This window comes from Prionailurus bengalensis, chromosome C1, assembly GCF_016509475.1.
Source record: "Prionailurus bengalensis isolate Pbe53 chromosome C1, Fcat_Pben_1.1_paternal_pri, whole genome shotgun sequence".
Classification (NCBI taxonomy): domain Eukaryota; kingdom Metazoa; phylum Chordata; class Mammalia; order Carnivora; family Felidae; genus Prionailurus; species Prionailurus bengalensis.
In genome coordinates, this window is record NC_057345.1 from 197,296,201 (window position 1) to 197,315,648 (window position 19,448).

Genomic DNA, 19,448 nt, shown 5'->3' on the forward strand with positions numbered 1-19,448 from the left:
TCAAGAGTGGGTGACTAGACAGTATAGTTTTGCTTTGTGGGCATTTGTAATTTGAATTCTGTGGATCAGATTATAATAATGAGTTTTACTGTCACAATGTGAATTTAGTCATTATTCTTAAATTTAAAACTTTCTCAGAAAACTAAAATTAAAAAAAAAGTAAAAGCAAATACTCATGCTTGAATAAATTTCTTCAAGCTGATGAGTTCATTTAGAGCCATTTTATTTTTGTTAAATTGTCTCTATCTTATTACTTTGGTTGATATTACCAGAACTGTTTTCTAGTATTTTCTCTTCTCTCTTCACCTTAAAATTCAAGATGAGTTCCTGAGTAGGCAGGGAAACAGCAGAACATCTGATTAGCACTTTGTTATCTGTTCTTTGACAACAATGGTTGAACTGTTACTATATTTAGTGAGACTTCCAATTCAATCCAGATCAGTATTAAAATCTTTTATGCAATGTCCCTTCTATTCTAACAGGAAGATACGAATGTTTTTCATCTTATAATTCTTCAACTTCCACAATCTTTGAATTAGGTCAGACAATTAAATAACATTGGAACAGAAACGTATATTTGTCACACAATAGTAAAGTTGACTCATCTGACCATTTGAGTATTAAATGCCTTGAGGATGATTTCTACTGGATCTGTCACTCACTGAGTGTTAGGGGGGAATATAGCATGTAACAGAATGAAGTCAGTTATTGTCTATAGTGTTAAGCAATTATGCTCTTATTGACAAAGATAAAATGCTTTAAAATTACCCTGCAAAGTAACAGATTATATCTAACCCATTGGATAGTAAAATGCTCTTTTACCAGATTTATGTCAATAAACACAGTATTTTTTATTATTAATATGAAGATTTTTTTCAAAAAATTTTTGAATTTATTTTAAAAATAATGTAAGCGCAGTTTCTTTTCTCCCTCCCAGACACATTCTTCACCACCTGTTAAAATCCAGGGGGACAACTGGATACCACGCACTGAGAGTTTGGAAAGCAAAGTGTGCCAAGGTAAAGTTTAAGTCTGGGCAGACAGCCTAGAGAGGTAAATGCATAGAAACTAACACATGATATCTTCTAGCAGTTATGCAAATGACATGGTGTTCAAGACAGAAGAAAGATCCAAGCTGAAGGGTCAAAAGAAAGCCCAATAAGGCCTTCCTTAGAGAAGGTGTAAAAGAGAACGTCTTCACTTAGCGGTATAGCCAAAATCCACCTGTGCAACTTTTGGTTAAGCAACTTAATATGTCTACATTTCAATTACTTTGACTGAAAAGAGGAAACATGACAGCTTGTAGTAGAATATTTCACAAGTGCTGTCTGACCCAGTTTTGCGATCATCGCTAGAAACTCTCAATATTCTGTGAGAAGTTTGCCAATCTCTTTCCTTATCAGATTCTAGCACTCCTGGGTTACAACACACACATCCAACTGACTGAGGCCCCAGATGATAAACATACCTCTTCCTTAAGCCTGAGGAATTATTCTAAATGATCTACAGAAAGTCCGTGGAACTTCTCTAACTCCACCTCGCTTGCCACATATAAACTTTGCCCTAGAGTTCCAGGTTGCTATTATTCTTTTCTCTAGGTACACCCTCCTGTGTGGCCCTGCATGGCAGTATTCTCACAGACAAAACTGTAAGTAATAAAGAATTCTGCCTTTTCTCTAACTGGGGACCATTTGTTATGTCCCACCATCATCTGAACCTAACAGATATTGAAATACAGCACTAACTTTATAATTTATAAAGATTATGTGACATGATGCATGTAGTTTGCTTAGCATACTACCTAATACATACTTATTTTCCCCTCAGCACACACAATTTTTGTTGTGTTTTGTTTTTTACCCAGTGAGAAACTCTCCCGGCCACAAGATGGGAAACCTCCATGGTTCCATGGAGGAACAGAACCAGAAAAACAACAAAAGCTTGGCTTTTAAATTCACTATTTAGAAAAACATTGATTAGATAGAACCAATACTTCACATTACTCTTCCTTCCCCACAAATCCCACTTTCCAATCAATAAAGCTCTGACCTGGAGAGGAAAAATTAAGATGAAGAGAAAAAATGACAGGTTCTGGGTGAGTGCCCATGAATAGAATTCGATTCTATTCATAGAAATATGATTTGGTTCTGCATCTTCCCTGAGGTCAACTTTGGAAATGAAAATTATAACTCACTTTCTTCTGCAATCCTGAAAAGTGACTTCACAGAATTGCAGTTGCCCTTGAATTGGGAGTAAGAGGGTAGATGTGTTAGCATGGAGAATCTCAGGTAGCAGAACCAAGTTTCTAGAGCCTCAAAATAATCTGAGCAATCAAATTTTACTGTGTTCTCTAGAAAGGTCCAGGAGTCTATAGGAGACTACAGGAACCATGGTCACATTCAGGATGTATGACAGTGGAATATGCATTAGACCAAATAGCTGGATATCAGATAGGAATGTAAACATTTTGGTGTAAGTCAGAGTAAGAAGAAGGATCATGATCAGTAATATGAACTAAACTGTATATCCTAAAAGATGCCATCATCCTATATTGGCCAACGACTAGATATTTCCCTTCATTGACATAATGCTACATTAGCCATGTGTCAGAAAACTTTATGTTCATTCAATATCTATATATGTATGTGTTCCCACAACTACCTTGAACTTGAGTAGGACCAGGTGACTAGTTTTAACCTATGGTCCATGAAAAGAGGTGCTATGCCACTTCTGGGCTATGACAGTGAAAGCCCCTGTCTAACCCCCAACATCTTTTTCTCTATTACAGCAATCATAGAGGTAACATGTTGAGATAGATGAGCCACAGATGAAGCTAGAATGGTCAGTCTCCTAAAGAATCATTTGGAAGAAAGCTGTCAGACCCATAGCAGAAATAAGCCGTTAAGTGATAAGCCAATAATGTTTCAGGGTTAATTTATCTTGCAACATGCAACTCTTTATTAATATAAGCCCCAGAATTTAGATGTCTCCCCTGAGATAAAGTAATTGGAAAAAACCTTAAATTGGTTGAATATATTTTGAATTAATTCTGAAAAATCCTTAATTGGTCAGTTTGTGTTTGCTACTTCTGGATAAACTTGAGATTTGGAAAAGACACTAAGTTTTGTTACGGAAAAAGTAAAATTGCATTTATTGCACATCTGAGTTTAAATGTTTGAAGAAACCACACCTGCTCCATAATTGTTACTATTACAAGATAAGTACAGTACAGTTTAAGGGATAAAGTATTTTGATGTCAAGTGGATAGGTGGCCCAGCTATGCCACTTTTTGTGTGCCTTGTACAAGCTTTTCAACCTTTCTAAGATTTTGCTTTCCTCACTTACGAAAAGAGGAATAATAGCACCCAACTTACAGTGATGTGGCGAACATCAAAAGAGACAATCTATACAAAGTGCTTAATATAGGGCCAGACATATGAGAAATATCCAATCAATTTTTATTATTATTTTAATGTTGTTGTAATGGTGAGAAATCCACATAAATAGAATAGCTTTGCAGTGAGTAAAGGCAAGATGAATCAATAAATCCCTGTAATACATGGAAGAAGATGACATAAGAAGATATTTAACATAATTGGAATGACATATTAAGATTTTATCTTCAGGATATTTTATGGTACATATGTGCCTCTTATAGGAATCAGTGGGCAGTTAATAGAATATGTCTTTAAAACTTGGAATCTTTGTTTTTCTTTGTTTCTAAAAAAGGCAAAACACTTGGATTGTAGCATTTTGTATATCATGCTACTTCTCTTGGAAGTATAAGGAGGTATAAGCAGGTTTGCAAGATAAGTGTATTTCTTTTAAAAATCTGTGGGTAACTTGCAAGAGCAGGTATTTCAATATTCGCTTGTCTCATGTGTACCATTTGGTTTACAGTCTCCTGATTGCTATCTTGTGGTGAATTGTTCTGTTTATAGCTTTAAAATTGCTATCTGGGTGACAGTCTTCTGTTTCTAATCTTAAGATGGTTGTCTAGTGGCTTTGCTCCCCATGGTTTATCATGCAGCTTGATGATACTGTGGAGGGAAATACAATTAGCAAACTATGCACCTGCTCAGTTTACAATTTTATGAGTGTAAGTTGTAGTATGATATACATCTTGGGGCTTGTAGTAAAATCACTTGAAAATAGAGATTCTGTATGAAATCTGTAATACATAAAATATCTAAATATACCGTGTCTCTATATTCTCTCTCTTGATGTGTACGTATATGTATAAATACATGTATATGTATAAATACACGTATATGTATAAATACAGGTATATGTATATACAAATAGTCCCTGGCTTATAATAGCTCTACTTCAGAGTTTTCAACTTGATGATGGTGGGAAATTGATACACATTCAGTAGAAACCACACTTCAAATTTTGAATTTTGATCTTTTCTGGGGCTAGTGATATTTGAGATAAATACTCTCTCATGATGCTGAGCAGCAGAGACTGTGAACTATAGCTCCCACTCAGCCACGTGATCGCCAGAGTTAATAATTGATACACTTACAACCATTCTGGACCCGTAAAATAATTCTGGATTTCACTTTTAGTACACTATTTAATAAGTTACATGATATATTCAACACTTTATTATAAAACACCAGGCTTTGTGTTAAACGATTTTGCCTAACCATAGGTGAATATAAGTACTCTGTGCAAGTTTAGATAGGCTAGGCTAAACTATGATGTTTGGTAGGTTAGATACATACACACGCATATGTGTATATATATATATGTATATTTTTTTTTTTAGAGAGAGAGACAATGAGTGGGAGTCAGGCAGAGAGAGAGGGAGACAGAGGATCTGAAGCAGTCTCTGTGCTGACAGCAGTGAGCCCCAGACTGAGGTGGGGCTTGAGCTCACAAACATCAGATTATGACCTGAGCCAAAGTTGGACACTCAACTGACTCAGCCACCCACGTGCCCCTGGTAGGTTAGGTATAGTAAATGCATTTTTTATTTACAGAATTTTCAACTTACAATGGGTTTGTCAGAACTTAACCCCATCATAAGTCAAGGAAGATCTGTATAAAAATGTGTGTACCTTTCCACAGGACTTATAAAATTAAATTGTGAATTCAAGTCTTAATTGTGACATTCATTTTGGATTCTAACCTTCTATTCCCTTATATACATCACAACTTTGCCGTAAGGTTTTTCCTCTTACCAATATCATTTTAATTGAAGTTTTGACATTGGATCAGTATCAAATTCTGTGCTATACTTCAGAAAAAGTTAGCATGTAGTAAATCGTAGATAATTTGTCAAGTTATTTATAAGTTCAGTTTTTCATGTGAGATTTCACCTAGATGAACATTCTTGTATGTAATAATATTGCCAGACATAAGTGTAGTTATATGCCATTTTCTCTGACATGTGTAAGGAACAAGTGGTGCTTTCACTAGGCAGATTTATTTATTTCTTGTTTTTTTATTTATTTTTAGAGAAAGAGAGAGAGGGAGGGGCAGAGAAAGAGAGAATCTCAAGCAGGCTCTGTGCTATCAGTGCAGAGCCCCACATGGGGCTCACAAACCATGGGATCATGACCTGAGCCAAAATCAAGAGTCATTCGTTTAACCAAATGAGCCACATAGGTGCCCCTACTAGGCAGATTTATAAGACCCTGAGAAAGGGACTCAATCAGTAGGCTCTCTACATGGTCATTTAAAAAAAAATAATGCTATTTATTATTATGCTGCATTTATCTTTCTTGAATGAAAGGAGTCTGATTCTCCATCATGGGTGAGTTGCTTTTGTGTAGTTTGAGGGGGCAAAGAGTTTTATCAGAAGAGCAGTTCTTTTATCAGTTTTATCAGAAGAGCAGTTCTCATGGGACTGATGAAGACGACTGGTGGTCTTAAATTGATTCAATGTGTCAGCATAAAGTGTGGTGTGATCAGAATGAGGTTCTTATTTGCAGAGGAAGAAAGAAAAGTGGTTAACTAAGTAGAAGAAAGATATTTAAGTCAGAAGATGCAGCTTTGAGGGTGGCTACAACCACTTAGTAATAAAGGTCACATGACTCTAAATTTGTTATTTTAGTCTTACTTTCCTTATCTAGATGACCAGAAGTAATATGGTGTCACAGGAAATGTCAGCTGTACTTTAGAGTGTTAGAAACATAAATTGTTTCTCCCTCTTCTTCAGCCTATCAGTTACTTAAAATACATGGTGCCTTGACATATCTCACCCTGAAAGGTATGAAATGACAGTGATTCCAAACTAATGGGTCTCAACATCTAAGGAAGAGAATGTGTTTGTGTCCATGCAAATAGTAGGTGGTGCAATCAACAGGATCTTTAAAGACCCATATCTGAACAGATTTAAGAGAACTTACTCTAGTTATTACGTTGAAAGATATGTTTTCTGTCCACTGATTCAGTTAAGATAATATGTCATCCAATAACCATGGTAGAATAATAGATGGAAAGAATAATAAATAAAAATAAAATAATAAATAAATAATAATATAATAATAAATAATAAATAATAATAAATGATAAAATAATAATTAATTAATAAATAATAATAATAAATAATAAATAATAAATAATAAAAATAATAGATGGAAAGAATAAACCATGGAAAGAATAATAGAATCTTGAATAAGAAGCTATTAGAATCTTAAAGTTCTTACACTTTTGGGGGTAGGAAGGAGTAAGAATCAATATTTGAAATAGAAAATTTAGAATAAGAAGCTGAGAGAGGAACTTGTTCACTTCATTAATGTCTCTGAAATTATTCTTACACATTTCCATGGGCTTATCTCAAGTCACTCATCAGTTCATTGACTATTTACAGACCCAGTCCCTCTCCTGCTCTTTAAGCATGGTACTAACATATGATATTCTTTCTAACAAAAGCTTTGCCAGAAATATTTTTGTAAATTGCAATGGGGGCAGAAATAAAGTAATTATAAAAATATTACTGTTATTTGGATACAACCTACCAAATATTCCATATATATGTGTGTGTGTGTGTGTGTGTGTATATTCAAAAAAACTCCAACTAGTTAATTAAGCATAGTCTGTGCAGAGGAGTAAGTATGTACACATCAATAGGCATATGCACTAGAGCAAAACCTATGGAATATATCACATTCCAAACAACTGAAGAGCTTCAGTCCAAAGAACTAAAGAGTTTCAAGGAATAATAATTGGCATTCATAAATGTGGACAAAAATAAATCCATATTCACATCTTCAAATTATTAAATCTAGAACACATCTTCCTCTTTCCCAACTGGTTTTTCTTATAACAAATTTCCGACACAGAAGAGAACATTTGTTTCATATTTTATTGAATTTCATTTATATTAAATTAAAAATATATTTCTGACAGATTCATGTAACAAAAAGGCAGAACAGTTTTCAAATTGTTCAGCTGGGATGATCAGTACGGAATGAGGCAAAGCAGGTCGCATTCTATAATTGCCTTGTACAGGTACAATCCTTTCCCAAGAGCCAAGAGAGGATCCTTGAGAACTAACTGAAAAGCCTAATTACAGAAATTTAAAATACTGTTTGTCCCTCATTCTCAAATAACAACAGAAATTGGGGGCAGGAAAGGAGAATGGGGTGAAGGGTTGGTGGAGAAGAAAGAATAAGGGAAATTATACTAAAATATACCTAACATTAAAAAAGTTAGTATGTGTTAAGTGCATAATCCTTCATAGATAAAATAGAAAAAAATCAAAATAACATTACACCACACACAATTGGCATCTCCTATTGTGTAAGCGAGTGCAGAGGTTGAACACATCACAACAGCGCTGAACACAGAATCACAAGTAATGTCAAAATGATAACTTCCAACCAAAAGGAAACAATCACAAGCCAATTACTTATATACAAATCAATCCTAAAGACATTATGTCCCAAATAAAGATGTCCACAAAAAAAAAAAATCAAAGCAACATGACCCTTATTTACAAATGCAACTAGCCATGTCTTTAACAAGCTATAAAAATACTATTCACATTTTCAAACATACAGTAGTAATTTTTGTTTGTTTATTTCAAAAAGGCAGCTAACTTTGAACACTGGGATTTAAATGAAACATCAATGGCTTACCAGCTAGGTATTTTTGCACCCCTATCCTCTGAAGATACTTCACAAGAGAGAGGGCTTGTTTTCTGTTTACAAGTTAAGAACATAAGGAAATGAATACGAATGTATATAATACCTTAAGCCTCTGCCTTTTCCGTGAAATGTCTCCCTTTATCACCTGAACTGATCTTAGTCAACTACTTGGATGCATGTATGAGATGAGTGTTTGAGAGAAGATTTAACATGACTTATTTTTTTGTGCTATGATTTGTCTTGCAAATTGATCTCACTTCCATTTGATCTTGTTATAATGGTGCCTAAGAAAGAGATGAACAACTAGTCATATACCATGTAAAGATGCATTTTCGACATGCAGCGATGCAGGTCCCTGGTGCTCACAACAGGAAGTGTAGACACACCAGCCAGTGAGGTGTGCATTCAAAGTTAGCTGCCCTCACACAGCTGCTCAGTTTAATAATCGACCCATTTAACAGCAGTACCAATTTATGCTACATTTTTCAAAGTACCTTACTTTAAAAGAACCACTTACATATCTACATTTAGAAAATAACTTCCATACTTGATTACTGGAGTAATCCCAAAAGGATTCTTGGAGTGCTATGGTGTCATCCCCTCACTCCCCCCCTCCCAGCCCCTGAGAGATCCAGAAATATACAGGAAAATGACTCTCACATTAGGGAAAAGGAACAACCCCCATTAACTGAAGAATCTGGAAATGGTATTCAAGAACCAGTTTGTGTCAATATATAGGAGGTATGATTTCTTTCAAGAGAGCTGCAGGCCTGGGGGAAACATCACATCAGGGATAAAAAAATAGCAGTAAAGGCAAAGTGGTTTGGACAGGTTAGACTATTACCTACAGGTATGAAACTTTGTTTTCTGATATTTGTATATTTGTACAAATATAACCACTTCTCATCACATGGGAAAATTCATTAGAGCATTGAAATAAAAATGTCCTTAAAGACTAAAAGTAGAGAAAAAAGTGGCAACTTATTAGACTACATGGATTTTCATTTCAGTGAAACTGCCCTCATTATGTATTTGTCAGATAGATGAATGATCCAATAAGGAATGGCAGGTGTTCTCAAAGCTGAATAACCTTTACCTGTTTGATAATAAGACTCTTCGTTTGTGAAAAAAAAAGTTACAGCAGCTGTAAAACATTTGCGATCAGGAATAAAATAAATATGTAAGGTAAATAAGTTAATTGCAAAACTAACTTCTCATGTGTAAGTTTTCTATGAAAAGATTAAATCTAAGACCTACCAAGGGTATGTGCACATATGTAAATTTCAAGATTCATCACTGGGCTGACTCGACTCAAGTTTCTGCAGAGAAGGATATAGTAAGAGAATTGGTCTTTATGGGAAAAAATAATTTTAATATCATAAAGCATACTCTGTGCAGTAATCGATTTGAGAAGACATTTAAACAATGTCCGCATTGCTAGAATCTTTTACAGAGAAGTCAGGCATTTGAGGGCAGAGGCTAAGTCAGTATTTCACAAAGCAACATGTGGGACCTAAGAGACCCACTATGGCTTCACAGAGGTACAGCATCAAGAGGGCCACTTTGAATTAAGGTTGTAGACAGGTGAAGAGAACAGAGGTGGCTGTGCCAATGCGGAAAGAAGTAAGGGTGGTCTTTTTCTTTAAGGTCTAGAGAGATATTACTTTTTCTGTGTTCCTAACAAGATAATCGCTTACTTGCAAAGCTGTCAAGGAATATTTTCCAAGGTAAGCAGGAGACACCCCAAGAGGTTGGGGCTTAGAGTGTTTTCAGCTCATAATTGAAAGAAAAGCATTTTCTTCTGCCCAAAATATCACCTGGCTAGAAAGAGGTGAGGCAGGAGTCTGCAAAAGTGACACATCCTACATTTTTGTACCTCTACAAAATCAGCGGGACTTAAACAGAGTATCTGATATTTTGACTATTTTCTAGAGACTTTCCTTTTAATGAAAAGAATGAAGCAGCCCATGGTGTTAAAAGCCATCTGTCCATACAAACACAAGGGTTCCTGTCCCAACATCGTGCCCACAATAGCTTCATGCTGGCAAGTATGGAGAGAACTACTCTTGCAAAGGCATCTCTGGGATTAGAAAAATTGTATTCATTCTACCCAGATGTACAAAAGCTATCCCCACTGTGATATCAGTAAAATCAAGGTCCCACTAATAACTGTTATTTTAAAATCACACCTAACCTACAACTAAATAATGTCATTCGTTCTTACACAAATGGCAATCAGGAGACATGAGTCTGCTTTCAGTGTCTGTATGGCCTCAAGACTGCCCTTCGAAGTCCATATACACAGTTGGAGGAACAGCAGAATTTTCTTGCCTATAGCATATACAGTAGAAGTTAGTTTATCTGGATTTCTCACAACTAGAATTTTATACACCTGGACTTCTTGTCTGCAATATTAAAAATCATTGGTCTAATAACTAGAGTCCAAAATAATGGAAATACAGCAGTTTGAAATGCTTCGTTTAGCATTAGTTATCAAAAATTTGTCAATTAATTGCTTCTTTTTGTTTTTGAAAATGAGAGGGTATCGTGGGAAAAATGGACATTTTACAAATTAAATGTATTTTGTTTGCTTACTAAATGGCACCACTCAATCTTTGTCTCTGCATAAGGTAATAGAACATTCACATTCCCTTTACTTCATTTTGAAGACCTCTTAAAGTCATGTAACATATTTGCCTGTTAAACTCTGCAAGGTGGTGTTTGCAAAAAAAAATTAAATTTTTTTTTCTCTTACACTTAATACAATTAAAAATGGTAAAAGAATAAGAGAATGAGAAAAACATTTAATTGCAATGCTTTAAATCAAGTTTTCACAAGTGGAACCAGCTCTTTATATGCCTACTTTCAGCTAAACCTAACAAATAACAATTTTAAGTGGCAAACTTATCTTATACTATGCAAAATCCATCCTACATTTTCATATCCTGCATTTTATTTTGTTACATAATATTCTGTGGTTAGTTTTCTAGTTTGATTTATTTAATAATATTAAAATCATTTATTTTCTGAAAACCTAACTAAATCTACGTCTTACAGCATTATCATGGTTTTGCCCAGTTATATACATGCTCTCATGATCACCTTTTCTATTACCTTATGAACTACATACTAGTTAAATAATCAACATTTATAGATGGATGAATAATTCAAGTTTTGAAATAAAGGTTAGATAGTTCTAGAAAACATGTATTTACATCCTTCCCTGTCGGGCTTAAACAATCTTATTTTTTTTCTTTTCACTTTGACACTTCAGAAAGTGAGGGGCACATCGATAGCCCCTCTGACTTCATCTAGCAGCAGAACCTCCCAGTTCTTCTACTGGTTTGTCCTCGGCATTGGGAATATGCATGCTCTCCATGTCACATCCTGCTTTTAGAAGGTATTGATACGTACATTGTAACACTTAGAACACTGTCTCTTCTTTTCTGCATCTCAACATACAAATGTTCAGTCATTCTTCCCGATCTACTAAGGAAGAATCTCTTCTTTTTAGTTTGTACGTGTTAATGTGATTTCAGCTTGTATTTTTGTTTTCATTCTCTTTCAAGAATATTACTTGAGAAAGAACCCTCATCCTAACCCATGCCATTAAAATTTGGAAAACCAAATGTTACTCAGCCATCCAAGCACCTCTTTATGGTGCAGGACACTTTGTGGTTCTGGGTCTAGTCTAGAGAACATCTTTTCTCATTTAAGAATTAAAGAATGGTTCTTTAAGCAACCATTTAGTTGTACAGTGTTTCCTTGTCTGTAAATAGGATTCCCCAAGATAGGCTAGGCTACAAAATTTGGTGATTTAAAAAAATATAGTCTGTGTAATTTTACTACTAATTTTCTTAATTGGTTTTGCATATTTGCATTGATACAATCAGCTTCTGGGATTTGATATCCTGATGTCCTTTGCAGGCTTCAACTGGCATTTTAAAATTTCATTCTACTGGGTTGAATAAGTTATTGTTTTAGAACAGATAAAACTAGTTTTTTCTTCCTTTCATTCACTCTCAAGTATGTTTTTCTAGGAGACAAAAACAAAACAAAAGAGAAATCCTAAAACAACTGAAATCAAAGATGTACTACAGAAAGCATTCAAAAGAAAAACAGTTTTTGTGAAGCATTTTGGGTCATCTTGGGTTATACTTGAATCTATTTCTAGTTATTAGTGGTAGACTACCTGATGTGTAAGTGTTTTGTGTTCTCAGAATAGAGACTACATCACTGAATACATTCTATTACCTTCACAGTAAAACATTTATTTTTCTTTCCTTCTCAAAATAAGTGATTCTTTTTTCCATATCCCAGTAAAAATCATATGAATATAGCAAATCAGAAGAAAAAAAAAATCAAGTTCTAGTATCCAACAAGGGTGCTGTCAGTGGTAAGTTGTTATAGATTTATCTAGAAAGGGAGGCTTATTTTCATAAGAACTGATGTGAAGTCCGCTTCCTCTGGAGACTCCTCTAAATGAGTGGTAAAGTTTGAAGATGTTGGGCCTTAACTCCTGAGTCATTCCGTGTCTTCAGCCCTGAAAAGTTCATGGTTGAACATCACTGGAAGGGTTCTTACAAACCTCTCCCTTGCTCTATTTCACTCTTATAGCTTACCTGATTTCTCATAACTTAGTAAGAAACCAGTTCCAGCACCTCCAAAGTTCTTGGCCAAAGACCAAAAACCTGATGTTGACTGAGAATCCAGATAGGCCAGCCAGTGAGGCAATATCCTTCTAGACCAGTACGTGTTTGGATGGTAACACTGAAACAGTCATATTAGTCAACTTCAGTAACTTGTAGGTTGTTTAATTCATGTTTCAAATGGATTCATGGGAGATCTTCTAACAAACAACTGATTTTATGATGACCACTCACAAAATAGTCCATAAAATCTTATTCCTTGGACTTATGGGGAAATTGAAATGTCATTCCAAATAAATCCAGACTTAAAATCATTAAGTTAGGGATAATATTGTATTTATGTTGATGTTCCCCATTTACACAGTGCTTTTAGTAGACTCTAAATAAATATCAGTTGAAAAATAAGGGTGTTGAATGGATGGATTGATTTACTTTTTCAAAACAGGCAGAAACCTAAATCTCTTTCCATTTTTTTTCTCTCTCTAAACTCTGTTTTACCAATGGAGATTTTTCGTCTTGTTGCTTTCTTTTTGGTAATATACTTGAATTTGATCCCAACATTTTAACGTTGGGAAAAAAAAATAATCCTAATGACTGCCCACACAGATTTTTCTAGAGAGACTACCCAATTTTCCTAACTGTTGACCTTATTAGGTCTCTTGTTCCTGGAGACTCATTCCTACTATTTGTTCACATTGCTCATCTTAACTCAGTAGGTATTCTTTTAAAAAGATACATAAAAAGATGGTTCTAGAAGTAGGATGATGTGTTAGAAGAGAGTGTTATTATACAAAGTATCAAAAGATTAGTATGTTGGATATTAAAATAATTACATGAGAAATTTTTCACCTTTATTTACAACTTTTGACCCAAGAACCTATCTATAAACTGCAAATGTTTGTGTATTTCTTTTTATTATACCAATTTATGTGCAAAGAGTTACCTTCTACTTAATATAAACAGAGTCTCATACTAGAAATTCCATGGAATCAAGCCAATCCTTACTTGCATTCCTTCATGTGGAGTATACAAACTGGATAATTTTCTTTGCGTAGCAAATATGATATAACTTGTAGATAATGTGCTGGACCTCTCACCATATTTTCTTGATACTGTTCCAAAGTCCTAATTTGCTTGGTTTGGCATTTCCACAGTCTTTCCTTATCTTAGCTCTTTTAAAAATGTACTTAAATTAGTTATTTTGCTGGTTGCTTCCATATTGCTTCATTCAAAATCCAAAATGGAGTTCAGAAAGAGAACAAATAAAATTATAGCTTAAGTGCAAACTACATTTCTGAGTTTCTGTCAAGTAGACATACCCAATCCAGTGTGTCTCTTCCAGTTCAATGGATTCCCCATTGGACCCCCTGAAAGTGTCAGTAGTTTTCATGAACCACACAGAACTGTCTCTTAGTTTCCCTTTAACTCTTTATATTCCAACTGCCTATTGAGTACTGTCATTTATGGAGAAGAAAATGTTGACGAGTGTAGAGGATGTGGGGGGTACATATTCAATAGATTTACGTTACATTTGACTAATATCTTGGCCTCCCCTTCTAATTTTAAAGACTATAATATTTAAAATAATGGCCATTCCACCATATTAAAATATTTTTACAATGCTGTCAATTTATAGCAACACATGAGAAACATTGATGTAAAAATATTTGCAATTAGAAAGTAAAGTCAAAATATAGGAATAAAAGTAATATAAAAGGACAGACCGAAACAAAGCAAAACAAAACCCTCCAAACATAATTACTAGCTATAACTTTGAGAGAGATCTAAAAATTATGGAAGCTGAGTTGGCCATTCTTGCTTGTCAGGATAGAAAGTGTTGAAGAAAGAAACTAGATTTTCAATCTCAGTTACTATCATATGTTATAGAAAAGTTTATCCTTTTTTTTCTAATGGAAACTTTATTAGGATTTCCAAAGATACTGAAAATGTACACATCAGTTCCTGTAGATAGGAACAGATAGCATGGGTCTTTCAAGCATCTGCATAGAAAGAAAGAAAGAAAGAAAGAAAGAAAGAAAGAGAAAGAAGAAAGAAAGAAAGAAAGAAAGAAAAAAAAGAAAGAAAGAAAGAAAGAAAGAAAGAAGAAAGAAAAAGAAAGAAAGAGACAAAAAAGGGAAAAAGTTGAGAACTAGCTTGACAGCAGGCAGTATTGCCTTATATTTGCTGGTCCTTCCCTAGCTGTTCCAGTCTCCTGACCAACCCATGCAGAGAAATGAAGAAACAGTGTGGTTCCTCCTGTCTTTCTCTTTCAGTTCTTCCTTCTAATGTTCAAGTTAGATGAGCACATGACTATCATTGCATCTCTATATCTTCCACTGGGAAGTGTCAAAACTACTGGCCTTGGGAATAGAAGGAAGACCATAAGAGAAAGAGAGGCGGCAGGGAAATTGGAGCGGGCGTGTCTCTATCTTAAAGCCACCGCTGAGCTTACACCACAGTGTTTCGGTGTCTGTAGGGTGGAGGAGGCAGCACGGTGCCTGGCTTCAGCGAGAACTCAGAGAGGTATTCAGGATTCTCTGCCACAATAGGCCGGATCCGTCCATTTTGTTTATAAAAATATTTTGTGCTGTACTCCTGCAGGTAGTCTGGGTGCTGAAGGGTGCTCCGGGGTGGCAGGCTGTGGTTCCAGTAGTCAGGGTTGTCGAATGCTTTCTTGGCCTTCTCTGGCACAGACAGTACATTGTTCTTCAGGTACCCGGCATTCCCCAACGCGTTGGCAAAGGTGTTGAGGTACAGTGGCTCATTCACATACTCATCCTCTGCCTTGGGAGGACCGTTGGAAGCATTGTGATATTCAGGATTATCCAAAGCTTGAAGGTCTCCATTTTTTCTCCGAGAAACAAAAGGGTTTTCTTCCACAGGGTTCAGGTATTCTGATGGAATACAAAAATATCAGTTAATATCTACTTTCTGGAAAATGTTTATATAGGATGGTTAGCTTCTTGTTCCAGAACAATGAAGCCACAGATTTGTCTTCATGAATTCTCACGAAAACTATTTTGTTGATTACCTATGTTGATTGCTTGGTTGATTACTTTTGTCATATGAAAAAAGAGTAAGTGGGCCAAAACTCTTAGTGACTAAATAAGGCACTGCAGGCCAGAAGCAGAGTTCCTGTCCCCTAAATTGTTCCTTTTTTTTCCTAATTGTATTTTTTATCTCCTATATATGGGGCCACTTGTTTAAATGCTTCTGTTTTCTAAAAGTCAGCATTCTTTTTGTTGGAAAACAAGACAATCTATCAGGGTTAAATAGCTTTTAAATGCGAAGAAATTTGAATTTTTAAAAGGATATTGAAAAATCAAAATGTCTATAGCTTAACTCCATGCTAAGATGAATGGATGAAGTGAAGGAATAGCAGTTTTTAGTCTGTGTGGTTTGCTGTGATGCTCATATAGGTAAAATAGATTTGATTACAGATGTTTCATAGAAAGCCTGATGCATAGGAAAAGAAACATCTAAGGAAAAGACTCAACTGATAAAAATACCTGATGGACATCTAACATCATTAAATTGGCATGCCTTAACATATGTTTAAGACTACATATGCTTAAGAATAAAGTATAATTATAACATTTACTTCCAAGGGCTGACCATCATCACAAAATAGCAAACTATTAGTTTGAATCATATGAAATGACTGTTTTGTAGGTGGAAACCAGTCACAGAGTGGCTATATTGTATGATTCCATCTAATAAATCAATATGAAATAGGAATTGACACAGAATTTTTTTAAAGGTTGTTAACCAATACTTTTCTCCTTAAATTTAATTCCACCTCTGTGTATATAGTATACACATCTACATAGAGTAGACCCACTTTTTGTCCTCTCTTTTCACTGTATCCACAGAAATGACACTTTACCTATTCCTATTTTGGTGTTGGGCCAGGAAAAGGGCACAATTGTTGAGATGCCATCATTCTGAAACAAATTTTCTGCCCTCTATACTTAGCTTGACAAGTAGAGAAAAAAAATCATCAATTCAGGGTTATTTTTCCCTGGATACAGGACTGATGGATATGGTTAAGTATTTAACATCCTGTGCAAGTTAAAAGATAGTAATGACTAGCCCACAATCATATACAGAAATTACAGGAACTAACATCATCCTCACAGCAATCCTATGAGCAAGGAAGGACAAGCTGTAGCTTTTCAGTTTTATAAACAGGAAACTGAGATTAAAAGATGTATTAAGGATACAACTAGTATTGAACTAGATAGAATTCAGATCTAAAACTCCTATTGAACAATCTCATTCTACTGAACTGTTTTCATTATTGTCCCTAAAGAAGTAGGGAGAACTTTTCACTTCATAACATGTTGGAATTTGAATGGTTCTCAAAGCAACTGTCATTTTAAGAACAATGTATGTAAAAACTTACACAGGAGGCAGAATTTGATTTTCCCTACCAGATTCCTGAAAGCGGAGGAGTGTCTGTCTATACTAAAATTCTTTAGTCTCTGAGAAGCAGGCTGGAGTACAAAAATCTTTTATGGAAACTTGTATTCAGAGACAAAATCTAGGGAGGCTCTACATTGAGTCTATATTGACTGGCTTGTGTTTTCTTAGAAAGTTCATGTTACTTTACACCAATGGAATCTACTTATGTATTGTCCTGATGCAAACTTGCATAGCCATGTAGCTATAAATGGAGAAACAACTCTATGGTTGAGCTGAGGATCTTCCCAGAGAGTATTCTACTTTTGGGGGAATCTGCCAAATCTTCTCAAAACCTACGTGTGTGTCACTACTATCTTACATACATCTAGATAGATAAACTTTAGTAGGTTATTTACAGTTTGAACTTAGGGATCCCTTAGTTGCATTTTATAAAAGTGAATATAACCATATAATCAGGAACATAATGGACCCTTGTAGAGAGTCTTAAAGTTTACTTGACACCAAAGATTCTAGGACACAGTAATCAGTTTTAAATAACAATCATCCATCTTCTCCTTTTGTGATGCTGTTTAACATGGAAGGAGAGTGGCTTTTTCAAAAGTGAAATGTCACTTGATTTGGATGTCTAACATTTCTACTACCAGCTCTGTAAAGTTATCACTGCACTTTGTAGAACCACAAACTGAATATTTTCAAGACATGATGGTAGACATACAAGTAAACACAGTGTCAGAACTTTAACATTTGAAAAGTGTCATACGTCATACAAGAGATCATAATATTCTATAATGAACAAAGTCATTCTGATGACACAAAATTTTAAAGAATTGACCAAATATTTTATTGGTGCCATGAAAATACCAGTCTTTATTATCTCCAATATGAGTCCAATAAAGTAACGGTTGTGAAATCTTGTGATATGTTACCTCACTCAAATATTTCAATAAAGATATGTTTAGATCAGTGCTTCTCAAGCTTGATTATGTATAAAAGTCACATAGGGATCTTGTTAAAATGCAGATTTCTATTCAGGTGGTGTCTGAGATTTTGATTTCTAAAAAATCAGAATGCAATTCTAGATGATGCAATGCTGTAGATTTGGATAGCATACTACATAGAGCAGCACCTTAGGCCTTCTCTGGGTCACAAATGTTACCCAGTCCGGTGGTTTGTCGATTTCCCTTCTATACTTTGCTTATTTTGATGGGAGTGAATTTTGAATGGCAATCATTTTTGAACATTCTGTTTGTACCTTGTTTAGGTTTATCTCGCATAGGGGTCATGTAACCTTCTTCATCCAGCTCTCCTCGTGGGCTCCGTTCTGGGGCAAACACCGTGGGGTCGGCGCTGTACCTCTGGGTGCTGCTATCCTCCGGAACATGGGGTGCCACTGGCTTGCGTAGGGTGCCGTTGCAGCAGGAGTCATCAAAAATCTCGGCTGTAGCCCCCTGAGCAACTGGAGCTTCTGGGATTGTGCTGGTCGTGGCTCTGTACGGCACAGGCACTCCTTGCTCTGCAGCAAACCCCCCGTCTCGGTATACAAACTGGTTCTGTCAATAGGAGAGACACATTTGGATGGAAGTTAGTATTAGGAATAGTTGTAAAAAAAACAACCCAAAGGATATGAGATCTTGTCTTTTAGATAAAAGTCAGAGTGTCTTAATTGAGTTTTTTCCCTGAATGGCTAACAAGCTTGGGTTACAAACACCTAAAATTCCAATTTGGTTTTTAAAGTAAATCATGGGGAAACAATTTGGAAATAAATATTTAAATTTTACTGACCACCTAACACATGACCTAATAAAAAGTGTCTCATATTATTTCCCTACAGTTGCCAATTTTTTATATAAAATTCATATTTCGTGACAAATGGAAATGCTATTGATTGTAGACAGTCGCCATTAAGAACAGAAGCACAGTGATGCCATTTGGATGATGATATGTCCTTATTGCCTTCTCTTCTGTGGTCATTCTGACTTTGAGTCTCCAAGTACTTAACTAGAGAATCTTCATGGAGACTCTGACTTTTTCGCACACAACCTGTAATCATGGGGGGAATAAAAGGTAACCTCCTCAACCGGAAGCATAATTTATGAGTCCAGGTAAATCCCTCAGGTAAAAATCAAAAGCTACTGTTGATGCATGATATCTCAACTTTGGATTATCTCCTGAGATAAAACATATCCACAAAGCCCAGCTATATAATCTACAGCAAATTATGAACTCACTGTTGGCAAAAGCAAAATGAGGAAATTATGGAGAGACAAGAGAC

The 19,448-nt window shown here is 35.3% G+C and overlaps 1 protein-coding gene across 4 annotated transcripts in view; it reads right to left on the bottom strand.

Annotated features, from left to right (window-relative positions):
- Window positions 1–7,304: 7,304 nt before the first annotated feature.
- ERBB4 (erb-b2 receptor tyrosine kinase 4) overlaps window positions 7,305–19,448 on the bottom strand; it is a 1,144,797-nt gene continuing 1,132,653 nt past the window's right edge. For all 4 annotated transcript variants that reach the window (XM_043577726.1, XM_043577724.1, XM_043577727.1 and 1 more), the window contains 2 exons: window positions 18,429–18,726; window positions 7,305–15,645 (listed from right to left, as the gene is read on the bottom strand). In XM_043577726.1, coding sequence (XP_043433661.1) covers window positions 15,200–15,645; window positions 18,429–18,726 — 744 coding nt within the window. In that variant the 3' untranslated portion in view covers window positions 7,305–15,199. The remainder of the gene's footprint in view (window positions 15,646–18,428; window positions 18,727–19,448) is intronic.